This window comes from Nicotiana tomentosiformis, chromosome 5, assembly GCF_000390325.3.
Source record: "Nicotiana tomentosiformis chromosome 5, ASM39032v3, whole genome shotgun sequence".
Taxonomy (NCBI): domain Eukaryota; kingdom Viridiplantae; phylum Streptophyta; class Magnoliopsida; order Solanales; family Solanaceae; genus Nicotiana; species Nicotiana tomentosiformis.
Window position 1 is genome coordinate 21,096,603 of NC_090816.1, and position 21,796 is coordinate 21,118,398.

Genomic DNA, 21,796 nt, shown 5'->3' on the forward strand with positions numbered 1-21,796 from the left:
AGACAAGAAGGGACAGTACCAAAAAGCCATATAAAAGCAGAATAAAAACAAAAAGATATTAAGGTAATCAACAATGAAAGAAAACAGTTGTTAGTCATAAAAACCTACTGCCCACAGAAAGCGAGACTGCGTGCCAATACTACTGTTATGAACACTCTAGACTACCTACTCTACTGCCCTAATCCTTGACCTCCATACCTTCCTTTCAAGGGTCATGTCCTCGGTCAGCTGAAGCTGCGCCATGTCTTGCCTAATCACCTCTCCCCACCTCTTCTTTGGCCTACCTCTACCTCTCCGTAAGCCTTCCAATGTCAACCTCTCACACCTTCTCACCGGGGCGTCTGTGCTCCTCCTCTTCACATGACCAAATCGTCTAAGCCGCGCTTCTCGCATATTGTCCTCAATAGGGGTCACACCCACCTTGTCGCGAATAACCTCATTTCTGATCCTATCTAATCTGGTGTGGCCGCACATCCATCTCAACAACCTCATCTCTGCTACCTTCATCTTCTGGACATGAGCGATCTTGACTGGCCAACACTCAGCGTCATACAACATCGTTGGTCTGACCACCACTTTGTAGAATTTACCCTTAAGTTTTGGTAGCACCTTCTTGTCACATAAAACACCGGAAGCGAGTCTCCATTTCATCCATCCCGCCCCAATACGATGCGTGACATCTTCATCAATCTCCCCATCCCCTAAATAATAGACCCAAGGTACTTAAAACTCCCTCTCCTAGGGATGACCTGCGAGTCCACCCTCACCTCCCCTTCCCCCCTGAGTCTCGCCACTGAACTTACATTCCAAGTATTCTGTCTTGGTCCTGCTCAACTTAAAACATTTAGATTCCAGGGTCTGCCTCCATACCTCTAATTGCGCGTTCACACCGCCTCGCGTCTAGTCAATCTATACAATATCGTCTGCAAATAGCATGCACCACGACACCTCCCCTTGGATGTGGCGCGTCAGTACATCCATCACCAGAGCAAACAAAAAAGAGTTGAGTGCCGACCTCTGATGCAACCCCATCATAACCGGAAAATGGTCTGAGTCCTCACCCATCGTCCTCACTCGAGTCTTTATTCCACCATGCATGTCCTTAATCAACCTAACGTAGGCAACAGGTACACCTCTAGCCTCCAAGCATCTCCACAAAACCTCCCTCGGAACTTTATCGTACGTCTTTTCTAAGTCGATGAACACCATATACAAGTCCTTCTTTCTCTCCCTATACTGCTCCATCAATCTCCTAACAAGGTGGATGGCTTCTGTAGTCGAACGCCCTTGCATAAACCCAAACTGGTTCTCGGAAATAGACACCCTCTTCCTCACCCTTAGCTCTACCACTCTCTCCCAAACTTTCATAGTATGGCTAAGCAGCTTGATACCCCGATAGTTATTGCAATTTTGGATATCACCCTTGTTCTTGTATACAGGAATCATCGTGCTCCACTTCCACTCTTCGAGCATCTTCTTCGTTCTAAAAATGACATTAAATAACCTAGTGAGCCACTCCAAGCCTGCCTTGCCCGCACTCTTCCAAAACTCCACCGGAATTTCATCCGGCCCGGTTGCTTTGCCCCTACTCATCATACATAGCCCCCTCAACTTCATCAACTCTAATCCGCCTACAATACCCAAAGTCACAACGACTCCCGGAAAGTTCCAAAATAGCGAATGATTATAACCAAAAAAAATTGTAACGTGGAACAACCGAACAATGTAAGGATATAGGAGAAGAAAAAAAGGGATGATTATTTGTACAAGTCCATTCCTCATATCCGGTCCTTTGATAATGGTCGATATGATCTACTGTCCTGCAATTGGTGTGACACAATCTTGCTTTCTCGCAGAGACAGGCCACTGATGGTGGTTTCCAAGGTAGACCAAACAAAGCTACTGACACCTGCTATGCTTTTTGGTGAGTTCAAATAGCTTTTTATCTTCAACTGTCATCACTTCTATTTCTTCTGGCTTGACAAATTGACGCCCTTGTTCAGGGTTGGAGGAGCTCTAAAGATCTTAGGGGCTCACAAGTTCATCAATTATGGAGGTTTACGTAAATTTCTTTTCACCTGTCAATCCCAGGTGCTATGACTTCTCCTCTTTCTTTTCCGTCTTCTTTGCACATGCTTTTACATGCAACTGCAGTTCTAGAGCTTCCAAATTTTTTTCGGGTCGTATGCCCTTACTATTATATGATGTCCAAGAACTTTTATCAGGAAGAAACCACTGTAACCTCATTGCTACGGATTGTTAAAACTGCTTCATTTCCAATATTTGTCTACCATCATCGTTGTGGTTTGCTTGTAGATATTTTCACCAACTAATTCAGGCATTTCCATGGAAGAACTTTCGGGTACTAAAACTTAAATCCTCTTTTTTGTTCTACAGTATGGTGGTTTTGGTAAAATTCCGGAGCAGCTGCCAGATCTTTATCACGCCTACTATGGCTTTTGCGCATTTAGTCTGTTAGGGGAAGCTGACCTCAGTTCATTCTGCGTTGAACTGGGTATAACCAATGGTGCATGCACTAGACTTTGATCCAATTGGGCGTCTGCAGCCAATACGAATTTCGCCTCTCTCATGATTGCAAAGGTTTCCATGTGCAGGTATAACTAAGTTCCACTCCGGTTGAGTGGAGATAAAATTAGAAGTTTGGTAATTATTGATACTTTCTATCTACTTGTTTTCACCTTTTCCCCTATATACTAAAAATATAGTTTATTTGATTTTTGAAATAGATGATATAACTTTGTTTTCACCTTGTTATGTTCAATCACATTTGCTTCATTTCTTTTAGCTTCTACTTCGAGATGTTTGGCACTTATCGGCTTGGCATAATATTTTGCTTTTTCCTGCCTGTTTAGGTCTGGATTTGATCATGGGTTGAGCTGTAAACTTGAAATTTCCCATGATATAAATGCTATACATGTTCAATAGGACTGTTGATATATATCGCAAAACTTGTGGAGAGCAATTAACAAAGTCTTAAAGGACCTAGACTACCATAATAATCTCAGATGTTGCTTTAGCTGTGGTAAAAACTTATCAAGAAAATGTGACAGTTATAATTTGGGAAGCATTTTCCAGAACTAAGATAAGTTGTGCTTAACCAAGCTCATACTCTTTACAACCCCCCCCCCCCCCCAAACAGAGGACTGGGAGTACCAAGACAAGGATAAGATGGTTATATTAGTAAGAATATACACATATACACACATAGGGTGTGTGATGTACAAGAAGTCATGAAGTTAATAAAAGGTAGGTACTTGGAAGTTGGAAGCATGTGAATTGTGATCATTTGCTGTGGTTTGCAATAGGAAAGATTCAACTGAATATAAGTGATTACTAAAATTGAAAGCTAATGACATTAGGACTTGAAATGTAGTGTCTTTACTTTCCAATTACACTTTTAAGCTCCCATAAGGTGGGACTACATTTGTCAATCCTGGCTTTGTGACTGGAAGTATGGAAAATTAACATTAGCTTCTCAAACAAGCGGTATATATCTTCAATCTTCAAGGGATTAGAGGAATTAACCTAAAAAAAAAAAAATAAAAATAATAATACGCTATGTAAGGGCCCGTTTGGCCATAAAAAAAGCTTTTCTCAGGAAATTTTTAATTTTTTTAAAAATCAATATCTGGCCATGAAATTAAGTTTCGGAATTTTTTGAAAATTTAAAAAAACACCAAAAAGTTTATTTTTCAAAATTTACTTTAAAGCACTCACAAAATTCAGAAACAACAAATTGTATTCATGTCAAAAAATAACTCTAATTGCCAAATATCATTTTCACTTTGAATTTTTTTTTCATACTTTTTTTCGGAATTTCACAATTCTTGCGTCCACTAAACTAATAGCAACATCAAAAGTTAATTTTTCAATAAAGAAACAATAGAAAACTGAGAAACCTCTAGACAATAGTGCATATATACTATTTAGAAACTGACACTATGACCACTACAAAATCGGACGGATTAGGTCGTAAACAATTCCAACATATTATTTGTCAAATCCATTTTGATTTAAATATAATTTTGAACGGGTTTAGTTACAATCCAATATTTATATTGCTCATATTTAGCACGTTCAACACGCTATTGATCTACTTAATTGCCCCTCTAGTTATGACTTATGACCTATGACTCGTATCTTTCTAGATCGGGAGGTCTATTGGAAAACATATTTCCTCAACCTATAATATAGATGTTTACCCGAAAAATAGATAGAGTTGAATTTGTACGCAGTTCCGAAGATATGTGGTGCAACTTAATACAAAATGCAAGGATAAATAAAATGTGAATGTAGATTGGAGAGAATGCAATCTAGACAATGCAATCAAGAACAGTGAACCTTAGGATTCAACAAATAGAATCAATCTAAGAAACTGGAATAGCCATTCTTTATTGTAGAGGAATATAATACTTTCATTACAATGTAAGTCTCAGAAAAAATCTATCCTACAGAAATGATAACCAAGCCCTTTTATAGTGGAGGGATTCGGCTCCAAACGTAATAAAATAAACATTCAGTGGGAGACTCATGATAAGTCAGCTTTTCCATAATTTCTGCCAAGATTCCCTCTAGTGGGATTACAACGGCTTTTGTCTGCGAGCTCGATCTCGCTTAGAATCCTCGATTTTGGTTCGAGCTTGATTTCTGCTCGAACTTGTGATCTTGCTGCGAGCTCGATCCTGGTTCGAGCCCTCGAATTGATTCCAGGTCAATGTTGGTTGATCTTTGGATTATCGGCACGATAGGTTTACCTGCGTCATGGTTCGATTCTTGTTCGAGTTTGATTATGATATCGATATCGACACGGACCGGCCTCCCCGAGTTCGAGGTTAGTTCATCCCCCCTTCGGGATCTTACTTCGATACATCACCCTTCGAATCATACCGTACATGTCAATGCTGAAATCTATTTCGACCGTATACAGATAGTCCCCTCGTTTCTCAGAAAGAATATGGCGAGAAACGATATGATTTTCAACGGCTCGATCGGATTATATCTTGTCGTTTCCATCGGGTTCGACCATGACGCATTTGGTAGTTGTCCCGTCGGTTTAGTCTTTCAAGGCATTTAATGCATGTCAGGCGGTGGTCGGCCACTGCTGATACTGAACCGCCATCGTTTGAACCTATAAGTAACCCTTACTTTTATCTTTTACCATTTTTACATCTTCTATCTTCCAAAATTTCCCAAGTTCTTCTTCATACTCTCCGACTTACAAGTAAAGCCGTGATTTCTTTCCGAAAAACCCCTCTTCAATTCTACCAAATCTCTATCACTTTCTTATATTTCTTACTTTTGAATTCAAAAATGGCGAAAACATCGCAAACTATTCCTCAGAAAGAGAAGGCTTCATCTTCACAGTGTGTCGCCGATGGGGCGCCGGCAGAACCACGGCCTGAGGAGTGTGTTCCCGGGGCGTGCGTCCTTACTTCAAATTTTAAGGTTGATAAAGGTTCATCGGTCCCTAGCCGGTGTGAGCCGGTATCGAGGTACATGTGTTCGATAATCGAGAAGCACCTCGATCTGTTAAAGAAGGATTGCAATTGGGGTGAAAAAGAAGTAATAATACCTACCCCTGACGAAGATATCACTTCTCACGTGAAAAGGGTGAACGTATATACTTACCCTTTCACTTTGGGTCCCCTCGATTCCGTCATTATTGACTTCTGTCGACAATATCAGGTAACCTTAGGCCAGGTCCATCCTTCTTTGTGGCGGATCGTTATCCTGATCCGATATTTTGTGAGCAAAATCGAGGGGATGTCGTTCACCCTCGATCATCTTATCCGGTTGTACCATCCCCTACTTTTTCGAGGAGGGTTAATAAAACTCCAGCGTCGGGCTACCAAGGCTATGTTCTCGAGTATTGACGAGGACAGAGATCGGGGTTGGGTGGGCAGGTTCGTTCGAATAAGGACTTCGGACCTGATCCCGACTGAAAAGATGCCCTTTCCCGAGGAGTGGAATATGAAACGTAAGTGCGATCTTGCTGTTGCTTCTATTTTGTTCTTCCATTTATTCTCTTATCGACACTCCTCTTTTTGTGATGTAGCGGTTCCCTGGATGCCCTGAGCGATTCCCGATCTCAAGAACTGGGTGCAGGCTCTGGTTTCGACCTCCACATACGCCGACCGCTCATGGCGTGATTTGTCAAAGGGTCGGTGGGAGTCCAAAAATCATGATAAGCTCATTTCTTGGACTCTGACGATCCGAACGAGGCGTTCCTCAAAATATTTTTTATAAGGTTTCCCATATGCAGGTTTGGGTAAAGACGCGGTCTTGAGGCCTCTGTCCAATAAGGAGGATGTTTCGACCTCTGTCCCAAAGCCGGTGAATGAAAATAAAAGGAAGAGAGCCTTGGTTCCCGAATATCCAAAACCAAAGAAGAGGACGGATCGTAAGCCGAACAAGAATGTCATTTCTTTGACTGTGAAATCCGTTTTGCGTCTAAGGGATGAAGATGATGAAGAAGAAGAGGACAATGAGTCCGCGCTGGCGGTCCGAACGAAGAGAGCCACCGATGCCTCATCGCCGGCTGGATCGACGATGCTCTATGGGGCTCCGCCTCGAACTGAAGATATACCAGAGAAAGATTCAGGTAGAGTCCCCGAACTATCGGATGTCGAAGACGCCTCTCATCGGAGTCAACCGGCAGGGGTTACAATCGAAGAGCCCCTCGAACCCCTCCGAGCCGAGGGGAATGCTCCAAGCGAGTCATTTGGGGCAGCAGCGATCGAGGGTTCGCCTATCTTTCCCGCGTTTTCCGCAGGGGTGATTCGGAAAGCTTAAGCTCTGGGAGCCCTCAATCTAGACAGGCCTCACGATGAAGAAGATCCATTTCGTGACATGTTTACCGGTATCGAGGACGTTGCCGGTGCCGGTGATGAATCAGATCTTTTTCACGGATTGCGGCAGGCTTTGAATCAGGTAAGCCTTTAAAAAAAATGTCGGTACTGCCTTTATGTTCATTTTTTGTTAACTTCGCTTCTTGTTTCTTTGCAGGTTGCGGCAGTCCATCGAGAACAATGTTCTCGTTCCCAGAATGAGCTGCATCGATATGCGACCGACCTACACCGCCCTACTGACGAGAGGAACTTCCTTAGACTTTCCTTAGGGAAGAGAGAGGAGGAAATAAACGACCTCCGAGCTGAGCTGGCCAAGGCTTATCGAGATCAGAATGATTTGTCTGAGCAGGTAATGGTGCTTTTGAAAGCCTATGGGCTTGATACCAGAACGATAGCTAACATTTCGGTCTCACAGCTGCAGCAAAAAATCGAGACGATCGGGAAGCTTCGTGAGGAGATCGACGTGATAAGGATGGAATCCTTGCGGTGGAAAGAAGGTATGGACCGCTTTACTGCAGAAAAAGAGACTGCTCGAGCCCAGTTATCATCGTCTGAAACCCAACTTCAGAAAATGAAGGAAAAAGGCCTAGTTCAAGCAAGAAGAATTGAGGAGCTTGAGGTTCGGTTGGCCTCTGTACTCGCCAAGGACGAATCCGATGCTGAAAAGGCAAAGGCCGATGCAAATGTGCTCGTGGCCGTCTATCGGGCCGATGCTGAAGCTGCCCAAGTCCAGGCAAGAGAGGCAATCGAATCCGCCGATAGTCGAGCGCATTGGGTCGCCGAACTTGCTAAGTGCCGATCCAGAAGGGAAACTCTCGAGGAGATTCATGCTCGCGGCTTCGATCTCGCGGAAGAGATAAAAAGGGCAAAAGAACTCGAAGCTGATACTGAAGCTCTGGTTTCTGATTGTGATGACGACGACGATGAGAGCAAGAGTGGATCCGAAAATGGGGGGGAGGAATCTGATAAAGAAGAGACCGCTCCCGGTCGAGAAATTTAGTTCTTAGTTTTCACGTTGTAATCACCCATGCAGATAAATTTGTGTATAGGCATATCTCCCCTTTCGCCAACTTGCTTCTATTTTTGTTTCCCGTCTTGCGAGGACTTTATTCGCCGTATGAATGTTTCCACAATGTTTTAAACAGCTTAATCAAATTTGGACCTTGTAGTCTCCGTAACCGAGCGAGTGTTTACTCAACTTGGGGAAATGTAGCCCTTTAGGCTTATTAGTTGTCGATGATTCGATCTTGAAGAAATATAGCCCGTGGGCGTGATGGTCGAGCGAGTGTTTGCTCGGACTCAAAAATGTTGCCCGTAGGCTTAGTCGAGTGAATGATTCGAACTCGAATTAATGTAGCCCGTAGGCTTAGTCGAGTAAATGATTCGAACTCGAATTAATATAGCCCGTAGGCTTAATGGTCGAGTGAGAGCTTGCTCAAACTCGAAATAAAAGGTAGCCTGTAGGCTTGGTCGAGTGAATGATTCGAACTCGAATTAATGTAGCCCGTAGGCTTAATGGTCGAGTGAGTGTTTGCTCGAACTCGAAATAAAAAATAAAAATAGCCCGTAGGCTTGATCGAGTGGATGATTCGAACTCGAAATAATGTAACATGTAGGCTTAGTGGTCGAGTGAGTGTTTGCTCGAACTCGAAATAAAAAATAGCCCATAGGCTTGATCGAGTGAATGATTCGAACTCGAAGTAGTGTAGCCCATGGGCTTAATGGTCGAGTGAGTGTTTGCTCGAACTCGAAATAAAAAATAGCCCGTAGGCTTGGTCGAGTGAATGATTCGAACTCAAAATAATGTAGCCCGTAGGCTTAATGGTCGAGTGAGTGTTTGCTCGAACTCGAAATAAAAAATAGCCTGTAGGTGTAATGGTCGAATTGTATCTTAATTCTGATTGCACAATAAATCTCAAAATAGAGGAATTTTCATTGGATTTAAGATGCCGATGAAAAAGAGAACTTTCTTCGCAAGTTATTACATGCCTGGGTTCGGGCCAATCTATATGAGCATGGTTCGCTTCGACCATTTGGCTCTTTACAGTTTTCCTATTGGGACCCTGTTGCTGTGAAATAACTTTCTTGCGGGACCTCAGATATTGTTATAAATGTTGCACGACCAATGGTTGCCTCATTAAAAACCTTGCCGAAAAACCCATTTGGGATAAAACCGGCCTAAGGGAAAAAGAGTGCAACGCGTGCTTTCTGGCGAGAGATCCGTCCCTTGTTCGGACTTCTGCAGGAGTCAGTTTTGAGATATAAACGAATATGGAAAGGTTGTATCTTAACAGTAGTACCGTTTTAGATGTGATACATTCCAGCTGCTTGATAGCTGTTTGCCGTTTATAACGCTGATCCTGTATGACCCCTTTCTGATGTCCTCGAGTACCTGATATGGTCCTTCCCAATTCGGTCCTAGCTTCCCTTCATTCGAATTTCGGGTATTGATGGTAATTTTTCTCAACACTAAGTCCCCAGGCTTGAAATGGCGGAGCTTGGTTCTTCGATTATATTATCTTTCGATTCGCTGCTTTTGGGCGGCCATTCGGACGAGGGCAGCTTCTCGCCTTTCGTCCTATAGTTCGAGGCTTGTATTCATAGCCTCGCTATTTGATTCTTCCATCGCGAATCGAAATATGGCACTGGGTTCACCAACCTCGACTGGTATCAATGCTTCGGATCCATATACTAAGGAGAACGGGGTCGCCCCCGTACTGGATTTTGACGTTGTCCGATATGCCCAAAGGACTTCAGGCAGGATTTCTCTCCATCTCCCTTTAGCGTCGTTCAACCTCTTCTTTAAGTTTTGAATGACAGTTTTATTTGTTGATTCGGCCTGCCCATTCCCACTGGGGTGGTATGGCGTCGATAACATCCTTCTTATCTTGTGGTCTTCGAGGAATCTTGTTACTTTGCCGCCAATGAATTATTTTCAATTGTCACATACTATTTCGGCGGGTATCCCGAACCGGTATATAATATGATCCCAAAGAAAGTCTATAACTTTTTTCTCTCTTATTTTCTCGAACGCCTGCGCTTCAACCCATTTAGAAAAATAGTCAGTCATAAACAAAATGAATTTGGCTTTACTTGGGGTCGATGGCAGAGGGCCGACGATATCTATTCCCCATTTCATGAATAGCCACGGGGATAGGACCGAGTGGAGTTGCTCTCCGGGCTGGTGGATCATTGGTGCGAACCTTTGACATTTGTCACATCTACGAACAAATTCCTTCGTATCTTTGCCCATATCGATCCAATAATACCCTGCTCTGATTATTTTTTAGACTAATGTGTCGGCTCCAGAGTGATTCCCGCAAGTACCCTCATGCACTTCCCGTAGGACGTAATTGACATCCCCCGGACCCAAACATACCGCCAACGGTCCATCGAACGTTCTTCGGTACAGTGTTCCGTCCGAAGCCAGAGTGAATCGAGCAGCTTTGGTCCGTAGGGTTCTGGAATCTTTAGGGTCCGATGGCAGTTTTCCGCTTTTCAAATATTCAATATACTTGTTTCTCCAATCCCATGTTAAGCTTGTAGAATTTATTTCAGCGTGACCTTCTTCGATTACCGATCTCGAAAGTTGAACAACATTCCCCGAGCCTGTATCATCTACCTCGACCGACGACCCCAAATTCGCAAGCGCGTCGGCCTCGTTATTCTGTTCCCGTGGTACATGCCGTAAAGTCCATTGTTTGAAATGGCGAAAAGTGATAAGCAGTTTATCTAAATACCTCTGCATTCTACCTTCTCGAACTTCGAAGGTTTTGTTTACTTTGACTCACCACCAGCAAGGAGTCGCAGTTGGCTTCGATGACTTCTGCTCCCAAGTTTCTAGCTAGCTCGAGACCTGTAATCATGGCTTCATACTCGGCCTCGTTGTTAGTCAACCTGATAGTTTTAATAGATTGCCTAATAATGCTATCCGTGGGTGGTTTCAAAACTATGCCCAGCTCGGACCCTTTTACGTTCGAAGCCCCGTCCGTAAAAAGGATCCATACCTCTGATGATGTACCTGATTTCAACAGTTCTTTTTCGACTTTGGGTACGAGGGCTGGTGTGAAATCGACCACGAAGTCTGCTAAAACTTAAGACTTGATGGCCGTGCGGGGTTGATATTCGATATCGTACCCATTGAGTTCGACGACCCATTTGGCCAGTCGGCCTGATAACTCGGGTTTGTGCAAAATATTACGAAGCGGGTAAGTGGACAATACACATATGGGATGATATTGAAAGTACGGTCTTAACTTCCTTGAGGCGCTTATCAGTGCAAGCGCCAACTTTTCTAGGAGCGGATATCTAGTTTTCGCCTCCCCTAAGGTTCGACTCGTATAATAAACGGGGAACTGCGTACCTTGCTCTTCTCGAACTAGGACACCACTTACGGTGACTTCCGATACTGCCAAGTACAAACAAAGTTTCTCGTCTGTTTTTGGAGTGTGAAGCAATGGTGCGCTCGATAGATATCGCTTTAGTTCCTCTAATGCTTGTCGGCACTCCGGGGTCCAAGAAAAATCGTTCTTCTTTTTGAGTAGAGAGAAAAATTTATGACTTCGATCAGATGATCTTGAGATGAACCGGCTTAAGGCGGCGATCCGACCCGTTAACCTTTGTACGGCCTTCACGTTGTCTACAACGACGATGTCTTTGATGGCCTTAATTTTATCGGGGTTAATCTCTATTCCCCGATGTGATACCATGAAGCCGAGGAACTTGCCCGAACCGACCCCGAAAGCACATTTCTCGGGGATGAGCTTCATTTTGTGTTTCCTTAAAATCTCGAACGTTTCCTGCAAATGAATTAAATGGTCCTCTGCGCGCAGGGACTTGACTAACATGTCATCAATATAAACTTCCATTGATTTTCCTATTTGTTCTTTGAACATTTTATTCACTAGGCATTGGTAAGTAGCCCTTGCGTTTTTTAGCCCGAAGGGCATCACATTATAACAATACGTTCCATGTTTGGTGACAAATGAGGTTTTTTCCTGGTCCTTCGGGTTCATCTGTATTTGATTATACCCGGAATAGGCATTGAGAAAAGTGAGGATCTCGTGGCCGGCCGTGGCATCGATCATGCGATCGATATTGGGCAACGGAAAGGAATCTTTGGGGCATGCTTTGTTCAAATCCTTGTAGTCCACGCACATTCTAAGTTTGTCCCCTTTTTTAGGGACTACAACTACGTTGGCCAACCATTCGGGATATTTCACCTCCCGAATGGACCCTACTTTGAGAAGCTTGGTTACCTCGTCCTTTATGAATGCGTGCTTTCTATCGAACTAGGGTCTTCTCTTTTGCTTCATCGGTCTGAACCTGGGGTCCAAACTTAGTTGATGCGTCGTTATGTCTGGCGGGATCCCTGTTATATCTAAATGGGACCAGGCAAAATAATCGATGTTATTGATAAGAAATTAAACGAGTTTCTTCCTGAGTTCAGGGCTCAACCCTGTTCCCAAGTATACCTTTCGCTCGGGCCGACGCTCGATTAATATGACTTGCTCTAGTTCCTCGATCGTCGATTTTGTGGCGTCGGAGTCATCGGGAATCACGAAAGATCGAGGGACCCTTTGATCTCCATCTTCTTCGATTTTCTGGTTGTCTGGCTGGGTCGAAGCCGATGTCTGTGATTGCTATTTGGTGTCCCGTTCTCCTTCCGGGCCCGATCCTTTTATCGGCGAAAGTGAGGACACTGGTTTAGCTTCGTCGACGGCGAACATTTCTTTCGCGGTTGGTTGTTCTCCGTACACCATTTTGACACCTCCCGACGTCGGGAATTTGAGGGCCTGGTGTAGGGTCGAAGGCACAGCTCTCATGTTGTGGATCCATGGCCTTCGGAAAAGGGCGTTATATCTCATATTGCCTTCGATCACGTGAAACTTTGTTTCCTCGATGGTTCCGGCCACGTTTATTGGTAGGACTATCTCACCTTTGGTGGTTTCGCATGCCATATTGAACCCGTTTAGGACCAGAGTTGCGGGTACGATCTGATCCTGTAGGCCGAGCTGCTCCACTACCTTCAATCGCATGATGTTGGCCGAGCTACCGGGATCGATTAACATACGCTTAATTTTAGTTTTATTTACGAGTACGGATATTACCAGTGCGTCGTTGTGAGGTTGGATGACCCCCTCTGCATCTTCATCACCAAAGGACAGAGTCCTCATGGGTGCTTAATCTTGAGTCCGAGATCGTTTTTCCCTCACCATCGATGTTTTAGTGCGTTTAAGCATTGGTCCCCGGGGGGTATCGATGTCGCCGATGATCATGTGGATGACGTGCTGCGGTTCTTCTTGCTCGTTTTGCTTGCTGAGATCCCTACTTCTAAAATGGCTCTTTGCCCTATCACTCAGAAACTCCCGAAGGTGCCCTTTGTTAAATAGGCGAGCTATTTCCTCTCTTAGTTGCTTGCAATCTTCCGTTCTGTGGCCATGGGTACCATGATATTCGTACGTTTGATTGGGATTTCTTCGGGCAGGATCGGTCTGCATTGGTCGAGGCCATTTAGTGTCTTCGATGCGTCCGATGGCCGACACAAGAGCGGATGCACCAATGCTGAAGTTATATTCTGATAATCGAGGTGCTTCTATAGGCTCGGCATATTTATCGAAGCCGCTCTTACTCATAAGCCCCCGAGAATTTTGTCCTCGATCAATTCTTTGATTGTTTCGAACTGCGTTGTGTGCTGAACCGTTGTTCACCCGATCTGCGATGTATGGTCGATATCGGTCTCTGTTTGACCTTTGTTCTCTATCGATCTGCTTTTGATTAATAATTGTCTTGTTCTGATGAACGGGTCCGTACGGGGCCCCCAACTGATCATCCCCGACCCTAATTTTCGATTGATATCGGTTGTGCACATCTGCCCAAGTTACCGCTGGATACTCGATCAAATTTTGTTTCAGCCGATGTGATGCTGTCGAACTTAGCTCGTTCAACCCTTAGGTGAAAGCTTGTATGGCCCAGTCGTCTGTGACCGGGGGTAATTCCATGCGTTCTATTTGAAATTGGGATACGAATTTCCTCAGCATTTCTCCCTGCCTTTGCTTTACTTTGATGAGGTCTGATTTTCTCGTTGCAACCTTTATGGCACCAGCATGTGCTTTTACGAATGAATCTGCTAACATGGCAAAAGAATCGATGGAATTCGGCGGTAAATTATGGTACCAGATCATAGCTCCTTTCGAGAGGGTCTCCCTGAACTTTTTCAACAGCGCGAATTCGATCTCATCGTCTTCCAAATCGTTGCCTTTTATGGCACATGTGTAAGAGGTGACATGTTCGTTAGGATCGATCGTACCGTTATATTTGGGAATTTCGGGCATATGGAATTTTTGGGGGATTGGCTTCGGTGCCGCACTCGACGGAAAAGGCTTTTGTATGAATTTTTTTGAATCAAGCCCTTTTATCATTGGTGGAGCCCCGGGGATTTGGTCGACCCTGGCATTATACGTTTCCACCCTCTTGTCGTTGGCTTCGACTCGTTTTGTGAGTTCCTCGAGCAATTTAGTAATTTCGGGAGTAGTCCCCGATTCTTGCTCGTTAGATTTCACTATGGCAGGCTCTGTTCTGGGGGTGACTTCTCAAAGTGGATTAGAAACCGGCCTGCTTTGTGCGCGAGTTTGGCTCTGTAGCTGAGCTATCGCTACTTGTTGGGCCTGCAACATCTCGAAGATCATGCGTAAGCTGGCCCCGATTTCCATGGGTTTTGGGTGTCTTGGGCTACGGATCGAGTACCGCCCTGAATGCTTCTTTCCGGTTCGGAACGCTGGTTCACTTCCAAAGCTATTTGTAAATTGACATCCAGTGGTATTTCGATTCGAGCATCGGGTGCCAAGTTGTTGGTTTCATCTTGAAGGTCGGCTTCGTAATCGATCGGTGGCTTTTCGGAAATAAGTGCGAGGCACAATGGCGTATTCTGTTTTAGATTTGTATCAAATGATCACTGTTATCCTCGGCCCCACGGTGGGCGCCAAATTATTTACCCGAAAAATAGATAGAGTTGAATTTATACGCAGTTCCGAAGATATGTGGTGCAACTTAATACAAAATGCAAGGATAAATAAAATGTGAATATAGATTGGAGAGAATGCAATCTAGACAAGGCAATCAAGAACAGTGAACCTTAGGATTCAACAAATAGAATCAATCTAAGAAACTGGAATAGCCATTCTTTATTGTAGAGGAATATAATACTTTCATTACAATGTAAGTCTCAGAAAAAATCTATCCTACAGAAATGATAACCAAGCCCTTTTATAGTGGAGGGATTCGGCTCCAAGCGTAATAAAATAAACATTCAGTGGGACACCCATGATAAGTCAGTTTTTCCATAATTTCTGCCAAGATTCCCTCTAGTGGGATTGCAACGGCTTTTGTCTGCTAGCTCGATCTCGCTTAGAATCCTTGATTTTGGTTCGAGCTTGATTTCGGCTCGAACTTGTGATCTTGTTGCGAGCTCGATCCTGGTTCGAGCCCTCGAATTGATTCCAGGTCAATGTTGGTTGGTCTTTGGATTATCGGCACGATAGGTTTACCTGCGTCATGGTTCGATTCTTGTTCGAGTTTGATTATGATATCGATATCGACACGGACCGGCCTCCCCGGGTTCGAAGTTAGTTCGTCCCCCCTTCGGGATCTTACTTCGATACGTCACCCTTCGAATCATACCGGACATGCCAAGGCTGAAATCTATTTCGATCGTATACAATAAAGCAATCTACGCTAAATGCACATGCAACCTAAATTCCTTTTTTATCCATTTTTAAAAAATTACAAAACATACCCACTTCGGTCAAACTTATTACCCGTCCATCAGAACTCTAGTCCTTAAGTCACAAAAGACTCTTAAAGCCAAACTGACAAACTTTCCTAGTTATTCTTTGGTTAATCAACCAAAAACAAAGTAATTTTCTTTAAATTCTAGTTTTTTTTGCAAGATTGTTGGTTCTAGAAATAACTAAACTTTTTTTTTAATTTCTCTCCCTCTTTCTTTCGGTTTTAGTATTAATTCAGTATTGAATTAGATGCTAATTTATTTAATATTTGAATTAGCTGAACACATAATTCAATTATGGCAATTTTCAAACTAAAAGAAAAAAGAATTTAAACTCCATGTGTATAAATTTAAAATTTCATATATGAATTTTCATGTGTGTTTTGAAGTGTTTTATTGTTGGAATTTAGTGGATATTATTTTATGATGTGTAGATTGTAGTGTTAATGATGATATTTGGAGATTTAACTGTGATAAAAAATTAATCTGCCATTGGAGGACCTTGAAGATTGAAACTCATAAATTGAGTTTGTTCGGTTTGTAGTTATTTTGATCTGATTCTGACTCGGGTATGTTCAAAATATTAATTGGAGGATGTGGCTATATTCTGAGTCAATTTGGTGGAGATTTTAGAGTAGATTTTGTAAATTTGGGTTGAAATAACAAAGAAGATAGATTTGTCTTGTATACCAAAATGTTATATTGTATATTGTATTGGTATACAATAATTAATTCAAGAGTATATAATTAATTACAACATTATACTACTAATATTTTTTGAAGGAATGAGCCAATCCTCTATATACCAAAATAACATACTATATACCATTTTGATATATAATATTTAATTCAATAGTGTATAATTTATTGCGTAGAACTAGCGAAGAAGAATTTGTATTATATACCAAAATGATATGCTATACCATTTTAGTATACAATTCATTCCAACGATATACTGTTACAGTATACTATTGCAATTTGGTCCTTTTAGAATTTTTTTAAATTTTCATTGAGTTCTTTTTCAAAATTTCAATGGAGTTCTCACATTTTTTCAATTTTTTTCTTAAACCAAAATCTTTTAGTTTAAAATATTTGATTGGAGGTTTGTGGCTAAAGTTTGAGTAAGTTTGGTGGAGATTTTAGAGTAAAGTTTTAAATTTTGGGTTGAAATTGAGTTGAAATAGCAAAGAAGATACATTTGTACCGTATATCAAAATGTTATATTGTATACTGTATTGGTATACAATAATTAATTCAAGAGTATATAATTAATTACAATAGCATACTACTAATAATTTTTGAAGGAATGAACCTATATACCAGAATAACATACTATATATTATTTTAGTATATAATATTTAATTTAATAGTGTATAATTTATTGTGTTTAACTGTCGAAAAAGAATTTGTACTGTATACCAAAATAATATACTATATACCATTTTGGCATATAGTTCATTCCAACAATATAATGTTATACTATTCTATATAATGTAACAATATATCATTATAATTTGGTCCTTTTAGAATTGTTTGTAATTCTCATTGAGTTCTTTTTCAAATTTTTAACGGAGTTTTCATGTTGTTTCATTTTTTTCTTAAACCACAATATTTCGTCTGAAATATTTGATTTGAGGTGGCTAAAGTTTTCAGTTTGATGGAAATTCTGGAGTAAACTTTTGAAATTCAAATTGAAATTGAGTTGAACTAGTGAAGAAGACTAATTTGAACTACTTATATATCAAAATAACATATTATATACCATTTTTGGTATATAATATTTAATTCAATAGTGTATAATTTATTGCATAATATACTATTACAGTATGTGATATAATGTAACAATACAGTTAAATTTGTTTTTTTTAAAAAAAATTCAAAAATAATTCAATGGGTCCTTTTTTAATTTTCTAATAGAGTTCTCGATATCATATAACTTGTCACTATGATATACAACATGTGGGCATCATAATATACCCTAATTGCTACTAATATATTATTTGATATACTATACGCTAAAATAAGTTATTTTCTAATAATTAGTATATAAAAAACAAAAATATATTTAAAAAAAGGAGACAAAAATGTGTACATAATTAGATTATGGAAAATGGAAATAAAAAAATAATTTGAAATAATAATAAATAAAATTAAAAAAGAAAAAAAATGAAAGCAAAAAAGAGAAGAGAAAACAATTATAATGTATAAGTTATTCTAATAATTAAATTAAAAAAACAAAATAAGAAATAAAAGATAAAATATATATTATACTAGTTATATTACAAAAAAATTGAACAAATATTTATTATATCAGTTATCTTTTCTTATTGTATAAACAAAGAAGAAATAAAAAAAACAAAAACAGTAAATAAAATTAGATTATGAAGAGAAAAAAAAGGAGTTAAATAAAATTAGAATATGAACAAGAAATAAAGAAAATAAACAGAAAGAAAAAAAGAAAAAGAAAAGAAAAATAAAGGAGGAGTCAAAATTGAGTGTGAAATTAAATTATGATAAAAATAATAATAATGGGACAAAAAATAAATGAACCAAAAGGGGGGGGGGGGGGGGGAAGAAAAAGAAAAAAAGAAAAGGAGAAAAAGAGAAAATTACCTACAAAAGTTGTCATGGGTAGAAAGGTAATTAATTTGATTGATAAAAAAGTAAATGTGTAGGCGATATATAGTTTTGTCTTTACGTGTAATTGTGTCGTTCACCCTTTAATATATTAGGGAAACTACACAATACTTCCTCAACCTTTATTATTGGGAAAACTACATAATATAGTTGCTGCCAAAAAAGAAAATAAAATAATATATATATATATATATATATATATATATATATATATATATATATATATATATATATATATATATATATATATATATGTGTGTGTGTGTGTGTGTGTGTGTGTGACTAGCAGATATAATTATTTTTAATTGACCGGTCAAATGTGTAACTTGTCCGTTATTATTCAAGATCTAGGACTTTTATGATTAAAAGAGAATATAAATATTTTGTGGTAAGTTGACCTTTTATTTTCATTTGATACTATATAGTTTATCAATCATGAAAAAAAAGAAGTAAAAAGGCTTGTAAAGGCAAATCGACGAAATGATTATTTAAGGTGGTTTACCTTTCGGTTTGCAAACACGAGATATTATCACGGGCAAGGGTACATGTTTGTTCTTTACTGAAAATGCTAATTCATATCTCTCTTCCTGCTCCCTCGCTCCTTTTGTCATTATGTTTAGTTGGTACCTTTTTCTTTGGTCCAACTTTATATAATCACTACTAAGGAACTTAAAGAAACGACGATTTCAAATTTAATACAGATGAATGCTTACTTAGCTCGTGTACCTACGAGGAATCATATACTTATTTACCTAAACTTTCACTTTATCGATACACGTTTATTTTTCTAAATATAATCAATATCAATGACAACGACAACGAAAACACGTATGTATTCAGCCTTATTTTTATCTTGCGAAGGTAAATAGGTTATTTCTCCAAATATAATCCTCTCTTCATTTTTCTTTACCTTCCGACGAGGGGTGTAGAATAATTGTAATCCTTCCATCTTAATTAGAGGTATCAAATTTGAGCTCTAGAGAGAATTTGTTGGTAAGGAGTATTTTACGCTCTTAGTAGGCCTACTCTCTGCAAATTAATATTAATCGGATCAATTGATTTTGGATACCGGGTAGTTAGAGGAAAAAAAGATATTCCCAATTGGAAGATATTTACCAGTGGGAAAATCTAAAAAGTTAAAAGGAAGCTAGCTCTTCTTGATCTCTGTCTCGGTAAAAAGAACGTGTTATCTTTACAATTTTAAAATTAAGATGTCCTTTTTAGATTTTTTTTATGTATAAAAAATAGATTTCTTATGTCTAAAACTAAATTTCTTATGTGTAAAAAAAATGTATGGTCATAAAACTAAAAACATGTTTGTAAAGAACCACAAAATCATTTGTTCGGTAAAAGAATAGCGTACAAATATTAATTATTAAAAAAAATCTAAGAAACTGCTTTGTGGTGGGTCAATCAATTTTCAAATGAAAATGATGCATGTGTTAAAGAAATAGTGAAAGATCATTATGATTCAAGAGCATGCATAAAAAGATGAGAAATCATGACTTATCAATGAGATAATTTATAAAGCAGTATGTGAAAAAGAGGGAAAAAAAGGGTTTCAAGACTGCTACATTAACTTTACTCATACTTTCATATTATGTTGCCTTATGACTGCAGCTCAGTTTTTATGCTCGGTTTCGGAAAGGGATGTATTCTAAGAGATGCACTATAGACATTCTATTCTAATACAAATAATATTAATCGATTCCACGGTTCGAACCATGATGTCCTTTAGATTTGTCAATATCTAAAAGAGTAAATTAAATATTATGTTTTCAAATTTTTTTTTCTTTCTCAGTAGTCATTATCTCCTTGAATGATTACAGGTTGTATTTAGACAGCTTAGGAGACTGAAATTGAATAGAAACAAAACCAACCACCTCACCCCACCCCCCACCAAAAATAACCACTTCCCAACTAGTATCAGACACATAGTGGAATCTGGACATCATTTGCAGTGTTGCAGTCTGCAAAGAATGTTTTTCCCCTTAGAAAATTCAGTATGCATTGCACTATGCCTACACTTTTGTCATTAAATTCACCTCCAAATTAGTTTATATATGGTCGCCAAATAAAATAAAAATTAGCTCTAAATTTCACGTCAGAACAAAATAAAAAAATACCACCAAGATTGCACTATGACTAGGCTTTAATCATTAACTTCACTTCAAAATCACAAAGTCAGATGATGTAAGCAAACAAGCTCTAAAATCATACACTAATTAAATAAAGAAAATAAGTCATTTCTTTTTAATACAATCAAAATGGAAAGGGGGGATGAAACAAAATTTACTCTTGTAAATGGTTCACCTGTTGGATTGGCAGCTTCAAACTAAAGGGAGTACTTGTGAAGAGCTTGAAGGACAGTGTTGTACATGATGTTGATCGAGTTGTACTTCTTTGTTCTTAGGGAAAATGAGTGTGATAAATGGACCATTTTCCTCATCTTTGGACAACTTTGAACTTGAAGAAACTTCAAGATTTTCAACTTGAAATGACACATTTTCCTCCACAAATCTTCTACAAAATTTGTCTTCAGCATCTCTCAAGAATTTGAATGTTGGAGGAGGTGAATTAGACCTCATAAACTTATTAAACTCAGCATCACTTACTGATTCAAGAAAAGGATTGAATCCATTTTTGTGTATCATAGGACTTAAAGGAGGAGTAAAATAAGTTGGTGAAGTAAGTGGAGTTAAAAAAGGAGTTTCCACATTTAGACATAAATCACTTAAACTCCTAGTTCTTGATCCTTTCCTACTCTTATCACCTTTGGATTTTCCATCTTCAGATTCCAAATCTTCTTTAGTTTCCTCTTTGATAGTAAATAAAAATCTTGGTGGCCCACAAAGTCCTATAAATTCATTTTCCACGTTATCATCTCCAAAGGGTTTGAACCAAAAATCAGTCGCCTCCTCGACCGGTTGATCTCTCCACTGACTATTTGACTCTACATTGGATTGAACTTGGATTGTTGGTTCATGGACTAGTTGTGTATCATTGGCACAAATTTCTTGGGATTTTAAGGCAATATTGGAATTTAAAGAAGTTGAGGGCTTAACACAAAACATACAAAAGAACTCTTTGGCTTTATTGCTACTATAACCATCTTCAAGACTTGTTTTAACAATCCTATTTTTCCACCATAATAAGTAGTAGAGCTCAGCAATAAGAGCTAATAAAAGACAACCAAATACCAAACTTAAAGCAAGTCCTACACTGCTCAAAGATTTCATCTTTACATTTATCTAACCAATAAAAAACTAAATATCCAAACCTTTCACCTTAGAATTGCCTCAGATTCTTGGAACTGAGAGAAGATCTTTGCTTTCAATTGTTTCAAGAAGAGAAGAACTCTGATATTTTCAGCAACTTTTCTTTGAACTTTATCTGAAGTTGAAGCTGTAGTGAAAACATAGAACAAGTTTCAAACCAACCATAAAAAGAAAAGGACTAAAGCAAGAAAAGGGATGCCTTTTTGCTTATAAATCAACTTATTGAA

At 39.5% G+C, this 21,796-nt stretch overlaps 3 protein-coding genes and 1 long non-coding RNA gene across 5 annotated transcripts; 2 read left to right on the top strand and 2 right to left on the bottom strand.

Annotated features, from left to right (window-relative positions):
* Window positions 1–76: 76 nt before the first annotated feature.
* LOC138910806 (uncharacterized) lies at window positions 77–693 on the bottom strand (the record flags this gene model as incomplete). Its single annotated transcript, XM_070202051.1, has 1 exon — window positions 77–693. A coding segment is annotated over one exon (528 nt), but the record flags the coding sequence as incomplete, so codon positions are not given.
* Window positions 694–1,781: 1,088 nt separating this feature from the next.
* LOC138910807 (uncharacterized) lies at window positions 1,782–3,482 on the top strand. Of its 2 annotated transcripts, XR_011415962.1 has the most exons (4): window positions 1,782–1,924; window positions 2,004–2,091; window positions 2,398–2,615; window positions 2,874–3,482. It is a non-coding gene; the product is annotated as an uncharacterized lncRNA (long non-coding RNA). The 2 variants fall into 2 exon arrangements; XR_011415961.1 differs by lacking the exon at window positions 2,874–3,482 and having other exon boundaries at window positions 2,398–2,812.
* A 3,958-nt stretch (window positions 3,483–7,440) lies between these two features.
* Window positions 7,441–7,869, top strand: LOC138892005 (uncharacterized). Its single transcript, XM_070175696.1, has one exon. It carries the CDS (start codon window positions 7,441–7,443, stop codon window positions 7,867–7,869), a length of 429 nt encoding a protein of 142 aa, XP_070031797.1.
* A 12,556-nt stretch (window positions 7,870–20,425) lies between these two features.
* Window positions 20,426–21,796, bottom strand: LOC104116711 (uncharacterized). Its single transcript, XM_070202052.1, has one exon. It carries the CDS (start codon window positions 21,528–21,530, stop codon window positions 20,622–20,624), a length of 909 nt encoding a protein of 302 aa, XP_070058153.1. The 5' UTR covers window positions 21,531–21,796; the 3' UTR covers window positions 20,426–20,621.